Source organism: Diadema setosum, chromosome 17 (genome assembly GCF_964275005.1).
Source record: "Diadema setosum chromosome 17, eeDiaSeto1, whole genome shotgun sequence".
In the NCBI taxonomy this organism is placed as follows: Eukaryota; Metazoa; Echinodermata; class Echinoidea; order Diadematoida; family Diadematidae; genus Diadema; species Diadema setosum.
This window is the reverse complement of record NC_092701.1, coordinates 33,740,219-33,758,831: the sequence shown is the minus strand read 5'-3', so window position 1 is coordinate 33,758,831 and position 18,613 is coordinate 33,740,219. Positions and strand designations below refer to the sequence as shown.

The following is an 18,613-nucleotide window of genomic DNA, read 5'->3' as shown; positions in this document are numbered from 1 at the left end:
TTACTTCCGTATAAGATGAGATGTAATTGGATCATTATTGTTGTCCACTCGCTGCTCTGTTGAGAAAATTATGATTGCATTATCTTACTGCATCATTATGGGATAACTTTTTTTTTTGCCTTGTCAAACATTCAACCAGCACAGCTGAAAAATGAGGAACAAATAAAGAGCACTACATACAGCTGAAGTTATGCGTTTTTGCTGCTTTATCCTCCATTTTTTGGAAATGTATCATCGAAGCGCAGCGTCAGAGTAGAGATGGATTATTACAATTGAAATCAAACCGTCTTGCGGACACTTTTGGAGAAATCTGTGGAAAAATTTTCAAACCAAAAAGTAAGAAGATACGTTGTTTATTCATATAAATGGCAAAAGAAAAATATTGTAACTTAATATTCTCATTTACTGAGAATCTAAGCGCTTGGTACGGTGTGGGAGGGAGTGTTCCCAACTTTACACGAGGAATTAAGCATTAAGTGATATTTTGCATTTGCAAGAATTCAAATTCTTCAATCTGGGGTACACCTTGGTTAGAATATTTCCTCTAAATCGCCAATTTTGTAAAGTAATCATTTTCTTTCCTCATATTTCCGAGGATTGAAGTTGCTGTTTATTCTGCTAATCGGCCCATTTTTATAATTGTCTCGCCCACCGGAGGTGAAGGCGAGACTAAGGGATCCAAATGGCGTCCGTCCGTCGTCCTTCCGTCGTCCGTCACAAATGTTAAAGTTTACCTACAAGACTCTCTTATGATGCATAACTTGGCAACTGTTACAGCAATGGTAGCCACACTTGGGTGATAGAAGCACTAGGGGTATCTTCATGTTATGGTCTTGTCGGAGGTCATGTGATGATGTCAAAGGTCATTTGAGGTCATATATTAAAGAGTATGTGCAAGACTCTCTTTTCTATGTTAAAGTTTACCTGCAAGACTCTCTTTTGACAAATAACTTCACATAAATTGCTTGGATTACAACCTAACTTGGGTCATAGATGCACTGGGGGTACCTTCATGTTATGGTGCCGTTGGAGGTCACAGGATAAGGTCAAAGGTCATTTGAGGTCGTACGTTAAAGTTTACTTGCAAGCCTATCTTATCCCACGTAACTCGACACATGTTGCTGCAATGGCAATCAAACTTGGGTGATGGATGCACTGGGGGTACCTTCATGTTATGGTGCCGTAAGAGGTCACCTAAAGGTCAAAGGTTATTTGAGGTCATACGTTAAAGTTTACTTGCAAGACTCTTTTATCACATGTAACTCAGCACATGTTGCTACAATGGCAATCAAACTTGGGTGATGGTAGCTGTCTCTTGGGAAGTTGAAGGTTACCTCAAGGTCAAAGGTCACAGACAGGGGTCAACGAACTTTTAGGGCCCAATGTTAAGTTTTTAGGGCGCATTTCGTTTATGGCTCATAACATTTGATCCCTTTGTCCGTTTGTGACCAAACTTGGATGGAAGATGTCCCTTGGGGAGGTGAAGGTCGTCACAAGGTCAAAGGTCACAGACAGAGGTCAACAAACTTTAAGGGCCCAATGTTATGTTTTTAGGGCGTGTTTTGATTGTGGCTCATAACTTTTGATCCCTATGTCCGTTTGTGACCAAACTTGGATGGTAGATGTCCCTTGGGGATTAAAGGTCATCACAAGGTCAAAGATCACAGAAAGGGGTCAACAAATTTTTAGGACCCAATGTTAAGTTTTTATGGCGCGTTTCGATTATGGCTCATTACTTTTTATTCCTTTGTCCCTTTGTGACCAAATTCGGATGGTAAATGTCCCTTGGGGTGTTGAAGGTCACCACAAGGTCAAAGGTCATAAGCAGGTCAATTAACTTCTGGGAGTTATAAAAATGTTAATTCCTTGTACGCGAATGGGCGAGACACAATTTGGCACTTGCCTTGTTTAATTTTCCGATTTCATACAGATTCGATGACTTTAAGCAGCTCTACCCAGTCTGTCCAATACCGGCTAAGCAATAAGCTATGCTCTTTTATACAATGTGATGAAAAGATCTTACAAAATATAATTATGTAATTTGTTGACTGATGCATTCTACGTGTCAATCCCGTATGATCACCCAGATGGTCGCCTTGTCTGGACTCCAGCAAACACGGACAGGATTACTCTGGACGTGGTGGCCAGTGACGGATTGGTCCAATCCTCAGTCTCAATCCTTGTCAAGGTCTGCCTGTGTGAAAACAATGGCATTTGTGACTTTGAAACCGAAGCCGAGGGGGAAGATCTCATCGAGAACAGATTTGCCGTGAGTAAATCTACTAAAGCAGCGAAACTGACGAAGTCGTTGCTCACAAGCCCAAGCATTGCCTATTTTGAAAGGTAGAAATTGTTTTTGTTCTCAGTCCACAAAGATAACATTAGAATTAACACGTGACATTCTGACTTCTTGTTCTAGGTGGTCACGTGCAACTGCACGGCCGGCTGGTCTGGAGACCACTGTCAGCTCGATATAGACTCGTGTGCAGGAGACCCGTGCTTCGAAGGCGTGATCTGTATCGACCAAAGCCCCCCAAGCACTGAGCCCAGTTGCGGGAACTGTCCGCCCAATCTAATCGGTGATGGATTCAACTGCTACGGTAATACCCCCGAATGGTTTACGAAATACATACAAATGATTTTATACGAAGAGAATGCAGAATACACAGACATGCGTTTTGTTTTGTTTTGTTTTGTTTTGTTTTGTTTTTGTCCATACGTTTTGGTTGGATGTCTGTACGACTGCTCTTCTGCATAAAAATGTCCCTCGGAGGCGAATCGAGTTTAAAACGCCTTCAGTATCTTTGGAGTCTCCTTTTCTTCATGTGAACCTGAAGAGGAGATAATCCGTACAATTTTGAAATGTATGATGTTGTCACTTTTATGATAGCGACGTACATAATGATAACAATTTCGGTAACTACTGAGGACATGTAATATCAAGTTCTGATGACGTATTCTCTATGTTTGGTTGTTTCCAACAGACTTGAATGAATGCTCCAATCAAACACTCAATGACTGCGAACAGATATGCGAGAATACTTTGGGTTCGTATCAGTGTCTGTGTTATGACGGGTATACATTGAATCTGGATAGACGGACGTGCAGAGGTATGTACCTTAGGAAACAATGACATACCGTCTCTCACTTTCTAAATTTCAATCACTTCTGATAATGTCACTATATTTGTTATAAATCATTCTCATTGTAAGTCCTTGACTACTTCTTTGGTTGAAATGAATTAAAGTTCCCTGTTTGTTGCTTTTTTTTTCACTCCCTCTAAAGATTTCAAAATGTTAAAACGCATTATAGTCAAATGCAGTGCCAGGTACAGGTTTAGTTGACGCAAAGTGTCACATTACTCTGAAAAGTAAACAGAAAGATAATTAACGTACATAAAACAGATATCGGATCAAAATTCATCTTGCAGTGAGTGGTTGAAAAGGTTTCACGTGACCATCTGAATTTTCAACTGCGCCCCTCGGTGAATAGTGTTATTTGGAGTCACATCTGCCCACAATTTTAACCAGGAACTTTCAAGACAAAATATATTTGTATGATATTGTAGGCCTATAATAATGAAGTATGAAAGAAAATATTTGATCTGTTTTCTTTTCCAGTCATATTCATAATAATTATAGGACGTGGGAACACAATTGTATGTGTACTGTGATGGATGCACCACATTTCTTGGACAGATTTTGAAGAATACGCTTACCGATAAGAGTATAACAATTATTTGTTGTCATTCTGTGCCAACAGATATCGATGAATGCGTATTGGATATGCATAACTGTGGAAACAACAGTGTGTGTGTTAATACAGCCGGGTCCTTCAATTGCTCTTGCATTCCTGGATACCAGGGAACCGGAGGAAACGAGGCTTCTTGTGAAGGTAACATACTATAGTATTTGCTATTTTAGAACAGGTGAACTCTGGGCTGTATTCTATGTATGCCGAAGTGCATGTGAATGCTGAAACCAAAGAATCATGGTATCGATGTAATACAGTTTCATGGTAATCTTTTTTATACAGAAAGTTCAAGAATCAATATGATCCCTGTAGAACGTCATGACTTAGATTTTTTTTATAATCTTAACTGAATAAGTTTGATACTTACGATTTTATATTTTCTCGAGATGAAAAGCAGAGTCTTAATAGTTCAAACACTGGCACAAAACTCGACAAAACTTTTGTCGAGTTGAATTGACATGCATTTCACACATGGTTTTAAGGATATTTATGCATTTTGATTACACTTAATGCTCGATTATGTTGTTGTAAATTTCATATTGTATTGCCATTCTGTCCTCAACACAAACTTGATACATATTATAATCATACCTAGGGAATATATAAAAATAGGTAGATATGTACCATGGAGAAAAGATATGAAGAGTTTGTTTGCAAAAACCGATAAGTCCATATTTGCCAAACGGAGATATTTGCGATTAAAGGTCAAGAAAAATAAAGAGAATAATAAGAACATTTTTGCTTCTTTTGACCATAACTTCAAAAATGTACCTTCATATGTAGTGACCAATATATCATTTAAAAGGTATTATTTTGTACTTTATGACAGAGACCGTACTTCAAAATCTTCAAAAATGGACTTATCGGTTTTTGCAAACAAACTCTTCATATATACCTCAGTGTGTCTATATTTGTTATCTTTGTAAGCACACACCTATACATGCTATATGTGCAATTTGTTAATGTGTTGTCGGATTTTTTTACATTTTCATTCCTCAATTTTCTCAAACCTAAATCAATTCCTTTTCTTTGTTTGAAACTTATATGTCATAGGTGTCATAAACTTAGAAATTACCAAAATATCAACAGAAAAGAGAAATCCTAAATCTGATTTAGCGCACGTTTGTTTATTTTCACCAGAATTTTAGATGATCAATATCTTCTATAATTTGTGTTTACCCTACTTGTTTTTTTCTGTTTCTTTCCTTAGACATCAATGAATGCATGAATGTCCAACATTGTAACCAGTATGCTGTATGCAACAACACTATCGGTTCTTTCACGTGCACGTGTATGGCGGGTTTCGTGGGCGATGGACTTCTGAACTGTGCAGGTGAGATCCTCGAATGTGTCGTCATGTTATTGCTGGCAGTATTCATTCTGCGTTTTAACCTATGGTATTGATGATACTGATAGCTATCCAGCAGATGAGAGTGTTGTAAAGAAGACTCAGCAAGCCTTATAATATCTATGCACTTTATAAACCGGTCTCCTTTGCTAGTGAAATGTTTTTTTTTTTTCAATTCAATTCAAAATTTATTTCATTTTTCGACGAAACATATGTTTCACTTCCTTTGATAACAGAGAATAAAGTAAATAGAACATAGTAAAAATTAAAAGACTGTACAACAGTTGAGGACCTATAGTAATCATACATTGTATAGTAAAAGAGAAACAGAAGTGATCGAAGTGAAGTACATGTATACCGTTGCTTAAAATGCGAAAAATGGAGGGACCCACTAAAGATAGAGCTTGTAGTATGTGGGCCCCTATGGAAAAGAACATCGATGGAAAGATAATGTGAAGCATCGTAAATACAAAAACTAAAGAAGAGGAAGAAGTCTGGAAGCCCACTGAAAATTAGATGAACAGATGAATACACTTTCATAAATGCGAAACTGAAAAACAGAAGACAAAAATATCAGACAAGAACGCATAGTAACGCACAACGGAGACAGCGATCTTCGGCAGTAGCATGCCAAAAGAGAAACATAAGATAGTTTTGGGGAAAAAGTAGTACTCTAACGCCTTAAAAAAGAAAAGGAAATAGAGGGACGTATAAACAGGAGTAACATACGGAGATTCAAATCCTAGAAACTTTGGGCAAAATGGCTTAGATGACAACAAATGTTGTTATCATTGACAACGACATGACACTTTTATGATAATACTTATGATAAAAGTTGATAATGATTAGATGTATCAGTGCTGAATCAATTTTTCTCAGTAGCAGTAGAACGGCCTAGTAGGGTGATAGTCGTGATACACGCAGTAATCATAATGACATGATGCCTAGCAGGAAACGCAATACTGTCAGGGAGGCTTATACTCATTTTTTTATGCCAAGGTCTATGTACGGTATGCTTGGCTGTTTTTTTTTTTTTTTTTTTTTTTTAAATCATGATTACGAATGTATCCACAGCTCCATTTGGCACAATGGTATGTAAAATACAATTCTCTTGCAGACGAAGACGAATGTCGCGACCTGGAAGTAAACGAGTGTCACGAGCAAGCCACGTGTACGAACAGGTTCGGGTTCTACACTTGCGCTTGCGACGACGGCTGGATCGGGGACGGGTTCGAATGCAGCAACATCGATGAGTGCGAGAATGCCACCGACGTGTGCAGTCCAGTCGCCACCTGCACTGATACTCCCGGGAGCTTTAGGTGTGACTGCAATCAGGGTTACACGGGAAATGGAGTTATGTGCTTCGGTAAGCTGAAATCAGAAAACTGCGTTATCATTTTGTTGATGTTGTTGTTGTTGTTGTTGTTGTTGTTGTTGTTGTTGTTGTTGTTGTTGTTGTTCATTGAATGCAATTGATGTAGCTATTGGGTGGATAAAATGGTGCGCGACACTATGGCACCAACCGTCCGCTATATAATGCAACAAGAGTATTTTCCAAGTGTTCTTAAAACCAAAAGCAATAAAATACTACGCAGAGGGGGGGGGGGGGGGGGTTAGGTGTGAATTTTCTTCATTTTGTCTCCCTCTACAAATGAAACTTGTAAGATCGCAACTACTAATCTATAATTTAACAAACATGTCGGGGGAAAAAAAAGGAACCACGAGACTCGAACCTGCCATCTACTGCTTTCCGGGCAGCGACACTACCACCAGGCTGTCTGTGGTTTGCCGTCAGTGACACGATGAGCCTTCATTAATGTCTTGTCCACCTTGGACTATTAGTCGGAATTTCGGAGCTTGGATATTTGTTCCAAGTTACAACGTGTCACTGCCAGCAACCATGGATAGCCTGGTGGCAGTGTCGCTGCCTGGAAAGCAGATGTAAATGACAGGTTGGAGTCCCTTGGTTCCTTGTTTTTTCGACATGTTTATTTGGCTTTTTTTCGACATGTTTATTTGGCTTTTTGTCAGCATACTTTTATGTTCTGTCTTTCCGTTTGAGGTCCTATACACATTAGCATCAATTACAATGTCTATGAGACTGACATAATGGAGACTAATTTTCTGGATTTTTTTGTTTGCTTTTATCAGTTGCTGTTCATTCAAATCTAATTATGTTTTGCTTGTTTTATTTTATTTTTTCCTCTTTTTTAAATGTAATCTAGACATTGACGAGTGCGAAAGTGACACCACTAACAACTGTACGTTCGGGTCAAGCTGTCGGAACACGGATGGAGCTTTCGAATGCCTGTGTCTCCCCGGGTTCAGGAGGACTCCCGACGGTCTATGCGAAGGTAATGTGCATAATGAAAGGAATTAGACTTTGAGGAAATCTTGATTCAAAGATGTAAATGATATCCGATAGAGTGGTTACAGTTCGTTATTCCGAAGGATCGTTATTCCGAAGGTTCTTTAGTCAGAAGGTTCGTTATTCCGAAGGTTCGTTATTCCGAAGATTCATTATTCCGAAGGTTCGTTAATCCGAAAATGTGATAAGGTTTGTTATTCCGATGGTTCATTAATCCGAAAGTGAAATAAGGTTCGTTATTCCGAAGGTTCGTTAATCCGAAAATGAAACAAAGCTCGTTATTCCGAAGGTTCGTTACGGACCCTATTTCATTTTCGGATAAACGAGCCTTCGAAATAGCGAACCCTATTTCATTTTCGGATTAACGAACCTTTGGAATAAAGCCACAAACGTTCGGATAACGAACCCTTTTTTTATTTTCGGATTAACGAACCTTTGTAGGTATAGGGAATTTGTGTGTTTCGGATTATCCAACCTTCGGAATAGCAAACCGCACCCGATAGAGTAACTCATGTTCGAGAATATAGCCGTGTAGACTCGAATTCGCCTCCAGTTGATCATGCAATTGTCCTCGGATGTCGTAGCCCTATTTCAGAAAGAAGAAAATTTGATAATATTGTCACGCATATTTTGATTAAGATGTTTTATGTAATATTATGTATATAACATTACATGTTTTTCATTGCTTTCATGTTTATTGTACTAGTCTATGTACAGGATGTTTTGCCAACGATATTGCAAATTTCTAGTTTAGTTCGCCCAATGTCAACTGCTTTGCATACAGCGGAGTTCTCTCTTTGCCAATCTTGCTTTGTTCTTCTGACCTTCACAAGTCTATGCTATGCTCTCACCACTTTGACCTTGTGCTCACTTGTTCTTTTGACCTTCACATGTCCTTTCTGTGCCTCCCTCGCTTTGACCTTGCTCTCACTTCAGAACTTTCGCTTTGTCCCTTCTCACTTTGACTTTGCTTTGTCTTTCAGAACTCTTGCCTTGCTCTCCTAAGTTCAACTTTGTCTTGACTTTCAGAGTCCTTGCCCTTACCCTTCGCCCTTGCCTCTCGCTGCCCTTCAGCCTTTTCAGCCTGCTCCGTACGTCCTTGACTCTCACTGTCCTTCAGCCCTTTGTGCTTGCTTCTTATCTTGACTTTCCCCTGTCCTTGCATCCTCTCCTTGCCTATGATTTTGAGCTCCTCATCTGTGTGCTCAAAGACGTCCTTCTCCTTTATACTAGCTCCGCAGCGCGATAAACGTCTTTCTCGTGACCTTCATGACTGGTCCTCTCTATCTTTCTCGAACAAGAGGAACTTGTTTGAAATGGGTATATAAGACAGACTTTTTGCTTATCGGAGAGTTCACTTGCTTGGGAGATGGTGTGAAGAGTTTGTCAGCTAAGAGTGAAACCCGTGTTTGAACAGCGAGAGAGTAACCAACGAAAGAGATAAAGAGTCAACCAGTCCAGAAGCTGTCCCCAGTCACGTTAACTTATTGTATTAGCCAGTTATAATTCCTTCACCGCATCGCACCTCTCGTGCCGGGCGAGACATCCTCAAAATCCATCATCCCTGTAAATGTGTTCGAGTGATTCACCATATTAAACTTGTTTAACCGTGATTTCTGCCTGATAACTGTAATTTCTCCGTGACCCTCGGCATCCTTCGACAATACTCTTCAACATATAGCTGGACTTTATGTTGGGCCTTTTACAGAATCGGAATTATATTCTGCCCATCTTCGACAAAATATAAGTCGTCGTTACAACATTCTTTGAGTCCGCATAAGTTAGATCAGTTTCAATCGACTTGACTGGCTGGCATTTGCAGGCTTGCATCAGCATCAAAACTTTAATCATATTGTGAAACAAGAGTGCGCGCACGGGTTATGCATTATAGACATATGTTTGTAGCATATATGTGTCTATTTGTATATTGGTATTAGGTATTTTTGTTCGGGTGACGCTGAAAAGGGCCTACCCAGTCTCGACGCTTCGGTTAGGATGTTCTTACCGTTTTCAAGAGAATGATTAATTCAAGGAAAATTCCAGTTTATATAGGTCTATACCCTCAGGAAGGATATATCATACTTGTATATAAATAGATGTATATAATATGTAAAGTATGTGTACTAGTACATGTCTATCTATTATTGTGTGTATAATATACACACACACATATATATATATATATATATATATACATAAAAATGTATATATAAGGTATAGATAAGCCGTGGATATTCCTCGTGCTTTCTTGAAGTGTGAGTTACCTCTTGCAGATACTGATTTATTGTACCATCAGTGGCGTATCTAGGGGGGGGGGGGGGCAAGGGGGGCACGTGCCCCGGGCGCCACTCCTTGGGGGCGCAAAAAAAAACGAAAAAAAAAAAAACGAAGAAGAAGAAGAAAAAAAAAAGAAAAGAAGAAGAAGAAGGAAAAAAAAAAAAAAAAAACTCACCCGGAAGGGGGGGGAGGGAGAATGGTGGGGGGGGGGGGGGGGGGGGCAGAAAACCAAATCAAACAAGATAAAAACTAAACATGATGATGACGCGGACAAAATGACAATGTTTATTGTGTTCACACAAAAATTCCATGTTCTGTGAGCTGAAATACAAAAATTTTCGGCTCGCTCGCTGCGCTCGCTCGCCAAAATTTATATAAAAAAGAAGGTAAGAACAAAACATGATGATGACAAAATGACAGTGTCTATTGTGTTCACACATGTAATTTTATATTTAGCAGGCAAAATGTTTCACGGAGCAGCGGCTGCAATTTCTTTCGTTCTGAAGCGATCGCCAACTGGATCAAAAGAAGGCGCCAACGGTTTCGAGCATACGGGGGGGGGGGAGGGGGCGCAAAAAACCCCCAATCAAACAAGATAATAACAAGACGTAATGATGACGCGGAAATATACAAATTTCGGCTCACTCGCTCGTACTAATTTAGAGTATTTTTTCAAGTCCTCGGTTTGTTGGTATAAATCGTTATCGAAGGCCGTCACTATATCTTGATTAGAATTGTAAGACTTAATAAGCAAAAAATGACAAGAGTTTCATGATTTGTAAGCTGAAATACAAAAATTTCGGCTCGCTCGCTGCGCTCGCTCGCCAAAATTTGTTTAAAAAAAGAGAAGAAGAGAAAAACAAAACGTGACGATGACGCGGACAAAATGATAATGTCTATTGTGTCATTTTATATTTAGCAGGAAAAATGTTACACGGAGCAGCGACTGCAATTTCATTCGTTCTGAAGCGATCGCCGATTTTATCAAAACAGGACGCCAACAGTTTCGAACATATGGGGGAGGGGGCGCAAAAAAAAAGATAAGAAAAAAAACGTAATGATGACGCGGAAATATACAAATTTCGGCTCACTCGCTCGTACTAATTTAGAGTATTTTTTCAAGTCCTCGGTTTGTTGGTATAAATCGTTATCTATAAGGCCGTCACTATATCTTGATTAGAATATTGTAAGACTTAATAAGCAAAAAATGACAAGAGTTTCATGATTTGTAAGCTGAAATACAAAGATTTTCGGCTCGCTCGCTGCGCTCGCTCGCCAAAATTTGTATAAAAAAAGAGAAGAAGAGAAAAACAAAACGTGACGATGACGCGGACAAAATGATAATGTCTATTGTGTCATTTTATATTTAGCAGGAAAAATGTTACACGGAGCAGCGACTGCAATTTCATTCGTTCTGAAGCGATCGCCGATTTTATCAAAACAGGACGCCAACAGTTTCGAACATATGGGGGAGGGGGGGGGGCGCAAAAAAAAAAGATAAGAAAAAAACGTAATGATGACGCAGAAATATACAAATTTCGGCTCACTCGCTCGTACTAATTTAGAGTATTTTTTCAAGTCCTCACTTTGTTGGTATAAATCGTTATCAATAAGGTCGTCACTATAATTGTGAGATTTAATAAGCAAAAAATGACAAGAATTCCATGTTTTGTAAGCTGAAATATAAAAATTTTCGGCTAATTATTTAAATAATTTTTAATAATTTAAATAATTTATATAAAAAAAGATAAGAACAATACGTGATGATGACGAGGACATATACAAATTTCAGCTCACTCGCGCGTACTAATTTAGAGTATTTTTTAAAGTCCTCACTTTTTTGGTATAAATCGTTATCTATAAGGCCGTCACTATATCTTGATTAGAATTGTAAGATTTGGTAAGCAAAAAATGACAAGAATTCCATGTTTTGTAAGCTGAAATACAAAAATTTTCGGCTCGCTCGCTGCGCTCGCTCGTCAAAATCTATCAAAATTCATTACATTTAAATCACCCTCAAAAGATCCCTTTTAAGTGCTTGAAAAAGCATCATGTGGACTTTGTTTAAAGTCCCTACCGGGATGGGGTTGGGGTTGAACACTTTTTCAGAAATTAGGGGCGCAATTTTCGTGCTTGCCCCGGGCGCCGTTTTCCCTAGATACGCCACTGTGTACCATCCTATGTATTCCATTATTAAGATCTCTCACTTCTTTCTGATCTTTATAGGGTTATGAATGTGAAAACGTGGCTTCACACGTTAAAGAGAGCACTTTCCTAATCAGTGAGACAATCCGGATTTTGCCGTCACACATCCTGATGGTTTATCCATGGAGTTACAGTTCAGTGGTTTATCGACTCGATACCCTTTCGAGCATTGTCGAACATTATACTAGATAGATGTATTGTTGTGCAGTTTGGGAGATTAAATGCATTGAACTGACAGAAAAATTCGTTTTGCTTTACAGATATTGATGAATGCAACCTCGATAACTGCTCCGTCAACGCGATTTGTACAAACCTGAACGGTTCTTTTAGCTGCGAGTGTCGGTCATCTTACCAGGGCGATGGAATACTTTGCACAGGTAAGTTTAACTGTAAAAAATCAGAGAGTTTGGGTTTTTGTTTGTTTTGTTTTTGTTTTTTGTTTTTTGGCAAGTCCTCACATACTTTCAATAACAGATATTTTGTATCTTCTTTTCTGAACATTAACTGATAAATTTTATCGTAAACATGTTGCATTTTCTTTATTTAGGTGAATATTTTATTAACGTTCCTCTAGTTCAGTTCAATTCATTTTATTTTTCTCCATCGCAACATAAGCAATAACATATATGCAGTGTCACAGTGTACGTGAAAGTAAAGAATTTCAGCATAAGTAATCAATACAAAATGAGGTACATTATAATTATATTTGAAGGGGATCACACAAACAAACATTATAGTGGCAGATTAATCAGAAGACGGAGATGGGGGACCGACTGAAGAGAGGTCAAATTTCCCATTAAAAAGTGACGACTAAATCGTAACTATATTAAGGAACAAACAAAGATTTAAATGACTGAGTGTGTAAACAAAATAAACATTTGAATGGAAATCTCGAAAGAAGGACATCAATATAGAAGCAACACCCGTAAGGTATTCTATGTGATTAATCGCAAGATTTGGAAAAACATCAGTATTGCAGAAACAAAAGTGAGTACAATCATAAACGCATCCGTGTACACTACTCATATAAATATTTTGACGTCGAAAAGCTTGTCTTATGCACATTTGAATATTGTTGCATGACATAACGCAAGAGTAATGGAAACGAATGTGGACAGGTGTAACGTTGGTAAATATGTCCTGCTCGTTTGTTTGTTTGTTCTCAATCTAGACCTTGATGAGTGTTCTTTGAAACTGCACGACTGCTCTCAGATCTGCGTCAACGAAGAAATGGGGTTCTCTTGTGACTGTGAAAAGGGTTTCATCCTGGATGACGATAATAAAACATGCAACGGTATTATAATCTTTATCACACTCATTTGAAACAAAGACAAACAAAGACAATGGATTTGTATTCATGAAATCTTTCCGTCGAGTTGTTTTTATTGCTACTGATTAACAAATTGCCCTACACCGACGATCAGTGCCTATTTACGTCGAAGCGGGGCAATTTTTTAATCAGTTGCAACAAAGACAATGTATGATGTATCAATTTTGTTTCCCGAAAATGCGATGAGCATACCGATAGTTACACGTTCCGGAATTGTCAATACATAAAGATGCAGAACTTGCAGGAACGGACGAAAGAGATACATTACGGATCAGGACAAACGTCAGAGCATTCATTTCTTATTGTTTGTTTTCTCACACTGTCTGCCTTTTCAACGAACATGTCAGTGTTACAAAATTCGACTTGCACAAACAATGGAACTTGTGGAGCGAATGCCGTCTGTGTGAGTGTCAATGGCGAAGAAAGATGCAGTTGTAATCGCCAGGGATTCCAGCCATCATCAAATACAACTTGCGAAGGTATGTTTACAATTGCCTTCTCATGTGCTCAGTTTGCATAATCAAGTCTTATAGCAGTATGAATGTACTTCTTAGATAGTAACGACTGTTTCGTTGATAACCATTTAAAGAGAAATACAAACGTTCAGCACTTCTTTTCTCGAATATACAGGACGAAACCATATCAAAGTTAGTGTGCGAGTCCATCTAAAAACACACACTCACACACTCACAAAACACGTTTTGCTGATAATATTTGGAAAACGAATTAATGATTTAACTATGATCTATATGAAACGAAAATATAAAGAAACCGTGAGGTGGGGGAGTCCGGTCATTTCTATTTCTTTTTCGTGTTTGTGGTTATCTGTCTGTCTGTTTGTGTTCGACTAGATATCAACGAATGTGAAGGAGAGAATCTGTGCGAGACGTACTGCAACAACACTGAGGGTGGCTTCACGTGCTCATGCGCGGAAGGATACTACTTGGAGACGAATGACAGAAATTGCACAGGTAAAACCATACTCTCCAAAATGTAACAAGCTTTAGGGAATAATGATTGTTGTAACAAGATATTTTCTCAGTTGATTTTCCCTTAAGTGCTATTCAATATCATAATGTAAAACTTTTCCTTTGATAATTTATATTTTTAAGACATTGACGAATGCCTTGACTCTAACGCGTGTCCACCACATGCTGACTGTGTTAACTCTGATGGAGGTTTTACGTGTCTGTGTCAACGAGGTTACGCTGCATCCGGCAATCAGAATGAATCATGTACAAGTAAGAATTGATGTCATTTTTATCCTCCTATTGTTATTTCATGCCTTCGTTTTGTCTCTTACGAAGTTCGTCCGTCCCCAGACCCTATAACAAAACACCAGATTAAAAAACAAAACAAAACAAAACAAACAAACGGTTGGTTGGATATTCCTCTAACCTGTGTTTTAACACTATACATTCGATAGCAGATACCGATCGTGCTGATGTTCCTATTAAAATTTCCTCTAGGTGAAATTAATGTTTGCGGTAAATGACCTAAGGCTTTGTTTACTACGCCGTTTCCTAGCCGAACTTTAGTCATAATGTCTACAGAGAATTTCTTTCCTTTTTTGACTTTAAGATATAAAATACCTGAGAAAGTTCAATTGTCACTGACCTTGACCCAGAATGTCAAGTTGGTTTTTACAACTTCTCCAAGCAATGTCAAGTGGCAGTAGTTAGTTGGTATAGAAATTTGAACACCATTACATACCTTGTTAAAAAAACAAAAGTCAGTTTATCAGTGTGAAGTTAACTTCAGGTCGTGTAAAATATAAAAGATGCCAGTAGATCTCTGTTCGCGCAGCTGAATCACACCCATTTTAATTTTTCAGATATCAACGAGTGTGATGAAAGTGACCGCTGTGGGGTAAACGCTCAGTGCAATGACACCGACGGGTCGTATTTCTGTACGTGCCTCGACGGCTACGTGGGCGACGGTATGACTTGCGTCGGTGAGTACAGAAACTCTGTCCTCTATATATACAGCGATCCGGGAAGTCATATTTAGAATAACAGAAATTATTGTGGTTATTCGATGCGCTTTCCTTAGTTATAAATTCATACTTGACTGGTACTACAAGGGCCATGTGGTCTTTGACACATTAATATTTTTTTTTCATCGTATAGGACTGTTTATAAAAAAGAAATGAAAGGTATATTCATGTGGACCACATAACTGCGTGATATATCAAGTTATTGTCTTGGCTGTCGTTGCAATATTACACTTGACAATCCGGCTCTGGAGTTATGATTTCCCCTCGAGAGAATCATTTTCCCCAAACAGTGAGCGCTTCGGGAAAATAAGATATCTCTTGGGGGAAAATATAACCCCATGGGGATGTCAAGTGCTATATTTCACCTCTTAAAGGCAAAAACATAGTTTTGGTACACCTGCTCCAAAATCTACACGTATGCCAAAGAAACGTGTGGAATAACGCTGTAATAACAAGATATTTGTTGGGTAACGACGAAAATGCGAAATATTAACCAAAAATGTTCGCATCTCAGGACTTACCCGATTGGGGTCAGGCTAGCTCGGACTTGGGGACAACTCGACAAACAACAGTTTGCTATTCCCCCAATACATTATAAATTTTATTTCGCTATTATAGACAGAGATGAGTGCTCAGAGGGAGTGTGCGACGCCAACGCCGACTGCGAAAACACGGAAGGCTCTTTTACGTGCACCTGTCGCAGCGGATATACTGGTAGCGGCTTTGACTGTACAGGTATATTGCCTTCGCTCGTTGCTGGTAGTAACTGGATTCATGTCCCTTTGCAATAATTGGAAACCTCTAAGCTCCTTGTAAATTCAAAAACTATATAACAAACCATCGTTTTTGATAAGTGCATGATCACTACACCTACAATAGAGGTATGTCAAAGAAAACAATGAGAACAAACCTGAACTTCTCTTTTTTAATTCCGCTGAAATATTCTTCGTGTACCACTGTGATATGACAGAACATGTATATCCCCATATAAGAATAAGAGCGGCACAAAACTTTGTAAAGTTTGACAACTTTTGAAAGCATTGTCCAATATTCCTCACACTTTCGCAGTGTGTAAAACCCGCCCTTTGCTGACGCATGGTATTAAACGCTGAAATGCAAAGAAAAAAACAGCAAATAATTGACTAGCTTTCCCGCTAGACACACAAATTCACAAATTTGCACACACACACATATACAATCTGAAAATGTATGGAATTATGCAAATTTTATAAGATAATAATTATTAGATAATTATAATTATTAGATAATTATAAGAATTCATTGCGTCACTAGTCTTCAAAAGAATTCACGTTATAAAATAAACTAAAAAAAGAAGAAATTGCGTTATATTTTTCTAATTATTTCGAGTTTGCACTGATACAGCAAGAACGTCTCTTTTTGTGGGAATCAGCTGTTAGTATTTTTTTTTTAATCAGTAGTTGAAATGGGTGAGCCTTGTGTGTGTGTGTGTTTTTTTTCATCCAGTTTTCATCGACGTGTTTGTGTTCACAAATGGCTCATTGAAATTACCCTGAACACAAAATGGAGTAGGCTTTTATTAATATAATATCGTCAAAGTGATAGTTGGGTAACATGTTTGAATATTTTTAACATAGTGTTTCTGTTTGTTTCTATTCCTCTCTCTCTCTCTCTTTCTCTCTCACTGTCTCTCCTCTCCATACCCCTCCCCCCCCCCCCCGTCTCCCTATAGATATCAATGAATGCAGTGAACGGTCATCTTGTGTCGCTAATGCAACGTGCAGAAACACTAATGGCTCGTTCGTCTGCACATGCGCATACGGATTTAGAGGAAATGCTTACGTGGAATGTGACGACATTAACGAGTGCACAGAACAGCCCGATGTCTGTCATGGACAGGCGACCTGTACGAATCTTGAGGGCAGCTACAATTGTTCCTGCAATGACGGTTTCCGGGGAAACGGGTTAACTTGTGAAGGTTAGAATTCATGCACCAGTTATACCCATAACTTGATCTCACAGCAGCTGTGGTAGTTTTTAGGTTTCAACCACATCCAGTGTCACGTATTTTACATTGTATAAACTTGCACGAGGAAAAATGGGAATTGAGGGGCACACTTCATCGAACTTTTAGCACCCGTGTCATATCATAGACAAACGTCGTCGGCGTTTTCCCCAAAATTGCCTCTGACTTTTCCCCCTTTCTCATATATATTGCCGTTTATGGTCCTTCCACACAAAAGAGATGTTTGGGATTCCCGGCTACTGTATGAAGTATTGCGGATGATATACATTTTAATCTGATATATCTGTTGAACTAAATGCCCTATTGTATTTCTACAATCAATCTAAAGTGTCATTTCGTTATTTTCCAACTGCTATAAGAAGCATTAATGTTCAAACTGCCACTGGGAGTACTGTACTTAGTACAATAAAGAAGTACGACAAAGGGCACTGCACTCAAAACCGTATACGACAAACGCCATTTAAGGCATTATGTTACGTCCCTGGTGACGCCATCATCTCAGGGTCCACATTTGCTGTGCCGTAATACACCATTTAGGGGTCATTTCGAAGGTGTTAGGAGGCTGTTTGTGGTAGCACATTGTCTAGGAGCACCCCTGTGAGTTATTGCACATATGCCATTTATAAAACAGCGAGACACGCACATAAGCACTAATAAGGAATACACATTGCACGACAAGTGCTTCAAAATCGAGGATGACGTCACCATACAGTGCATCAGTATTATGGTGTTAAGATTCTCTCTTGTGATCATGGAACATTGCCTTCCGGGAATGTCCGGTGAAGGCCCAAGACATACCTCTTTGAAAGTGCAATGATGATCATTGGCCATTGTTATTCGTACCTACTACTAGCACATGGAATGCCCGTATCAGCGCATTAGCAAACGAAAGAACAAAAAAACATAAAATCATTCAGAGGCCTTGGGAATACATTATTTATATCTATTGCAGGAAGCTATGTGTATATCAATATATCACCATTTCACTTCACACCTCCTTCCCTACAGACATAGATGAATGCAGCAACGGGTTTTGTAATGCATTCGCAAACTGCTCCAATACCATTGGCTCAGCTTTCTGCACCTGTTTCGACGGCTATGAACTATCAGACAGCAGAACCTGCACAGGTAAGATATCGTCGATGAGCCTATCGCCGAGTCCTGAACCTGTTGTATTCTGCCCTTCTATGCATGTTTCTAAGGGATTGTCCATAACACAGATGATTATTACTATAATTACTAACATGATGATGAAACAATTCTAGTTTGCTTCAAGTATTATAAACAATATTCAAAGTAGAGTTTGGTTCATTAGGTTACTTTGTTAATTT

General features: G+C 38.8%; 1 protein-coding gene across 1 annotated transcript in view; it reads left to right on the top strand.

The window, feature by feature from the left end:
• Window positions 1–18,613, top strand: part of LOC140240634 (uncharacterized) — a 48,727-nt gene that overhangs the window by 12,380 nt on the left and 17,734 nt on the right. The window contains exons 14-29 of the mRNA XM_072320388.1: window positions 2,088–2,269; window positions 2,420–2,600; window positions 2,985–3,110; window positions 3,763–3,894; window positions 4,964–5,086; window positions 6,219–6,467; window positions 7,327–7,455; window positions 12,212–12,328; window positions 13,123–13,245; window positions 13,629–13,760; window positions 14,133–14,252; window positions 14,394–14,522; window positions 15,116–15,235; window positions 15,896–16,012; window positions 16,989–17,234; window positions 18,291–18,410. Coding sequence (XP_072176489.1) covers window positions 2,088–2,269; window positions 2,420–2,600; window positions 2,985–3,110; window positions 3,763–3,894; window positions 4,964–5,086; window positions 6,219–6,467; window positions 7,327–7,455; window positions 12,212–12,328; window positions 13,123–13,245; window positions 13,629–13,760; window positions 14,133–14,252; window positions 14,394–14,522; window positions 15,116–15,235; window positions 15,896–16,012; window positions 16,989–17,234; window positions 18,291–18,410 — 2,346 coding nt within the window. The remainder of the gene's footprint in view (window positions 1–2,087; window positions 2,270–2,419; window positions 2,601–2,984; window positions 3,111–3,762; window positions 3,895–4,963; window positions 5,087–6,218; window positions 6,468–7,326; window positions 7,456–12,211; window positions 12,329–13,122; window positions 13,246–13,628; window positions 13,761–14,132; window positions 14,253–14,393; window positions 14,523–15,115; window positions 15,236–15,895; window positions 16,013–16,988; window positions 17,235–18,290; window positions 18,411–18,613) is intronic.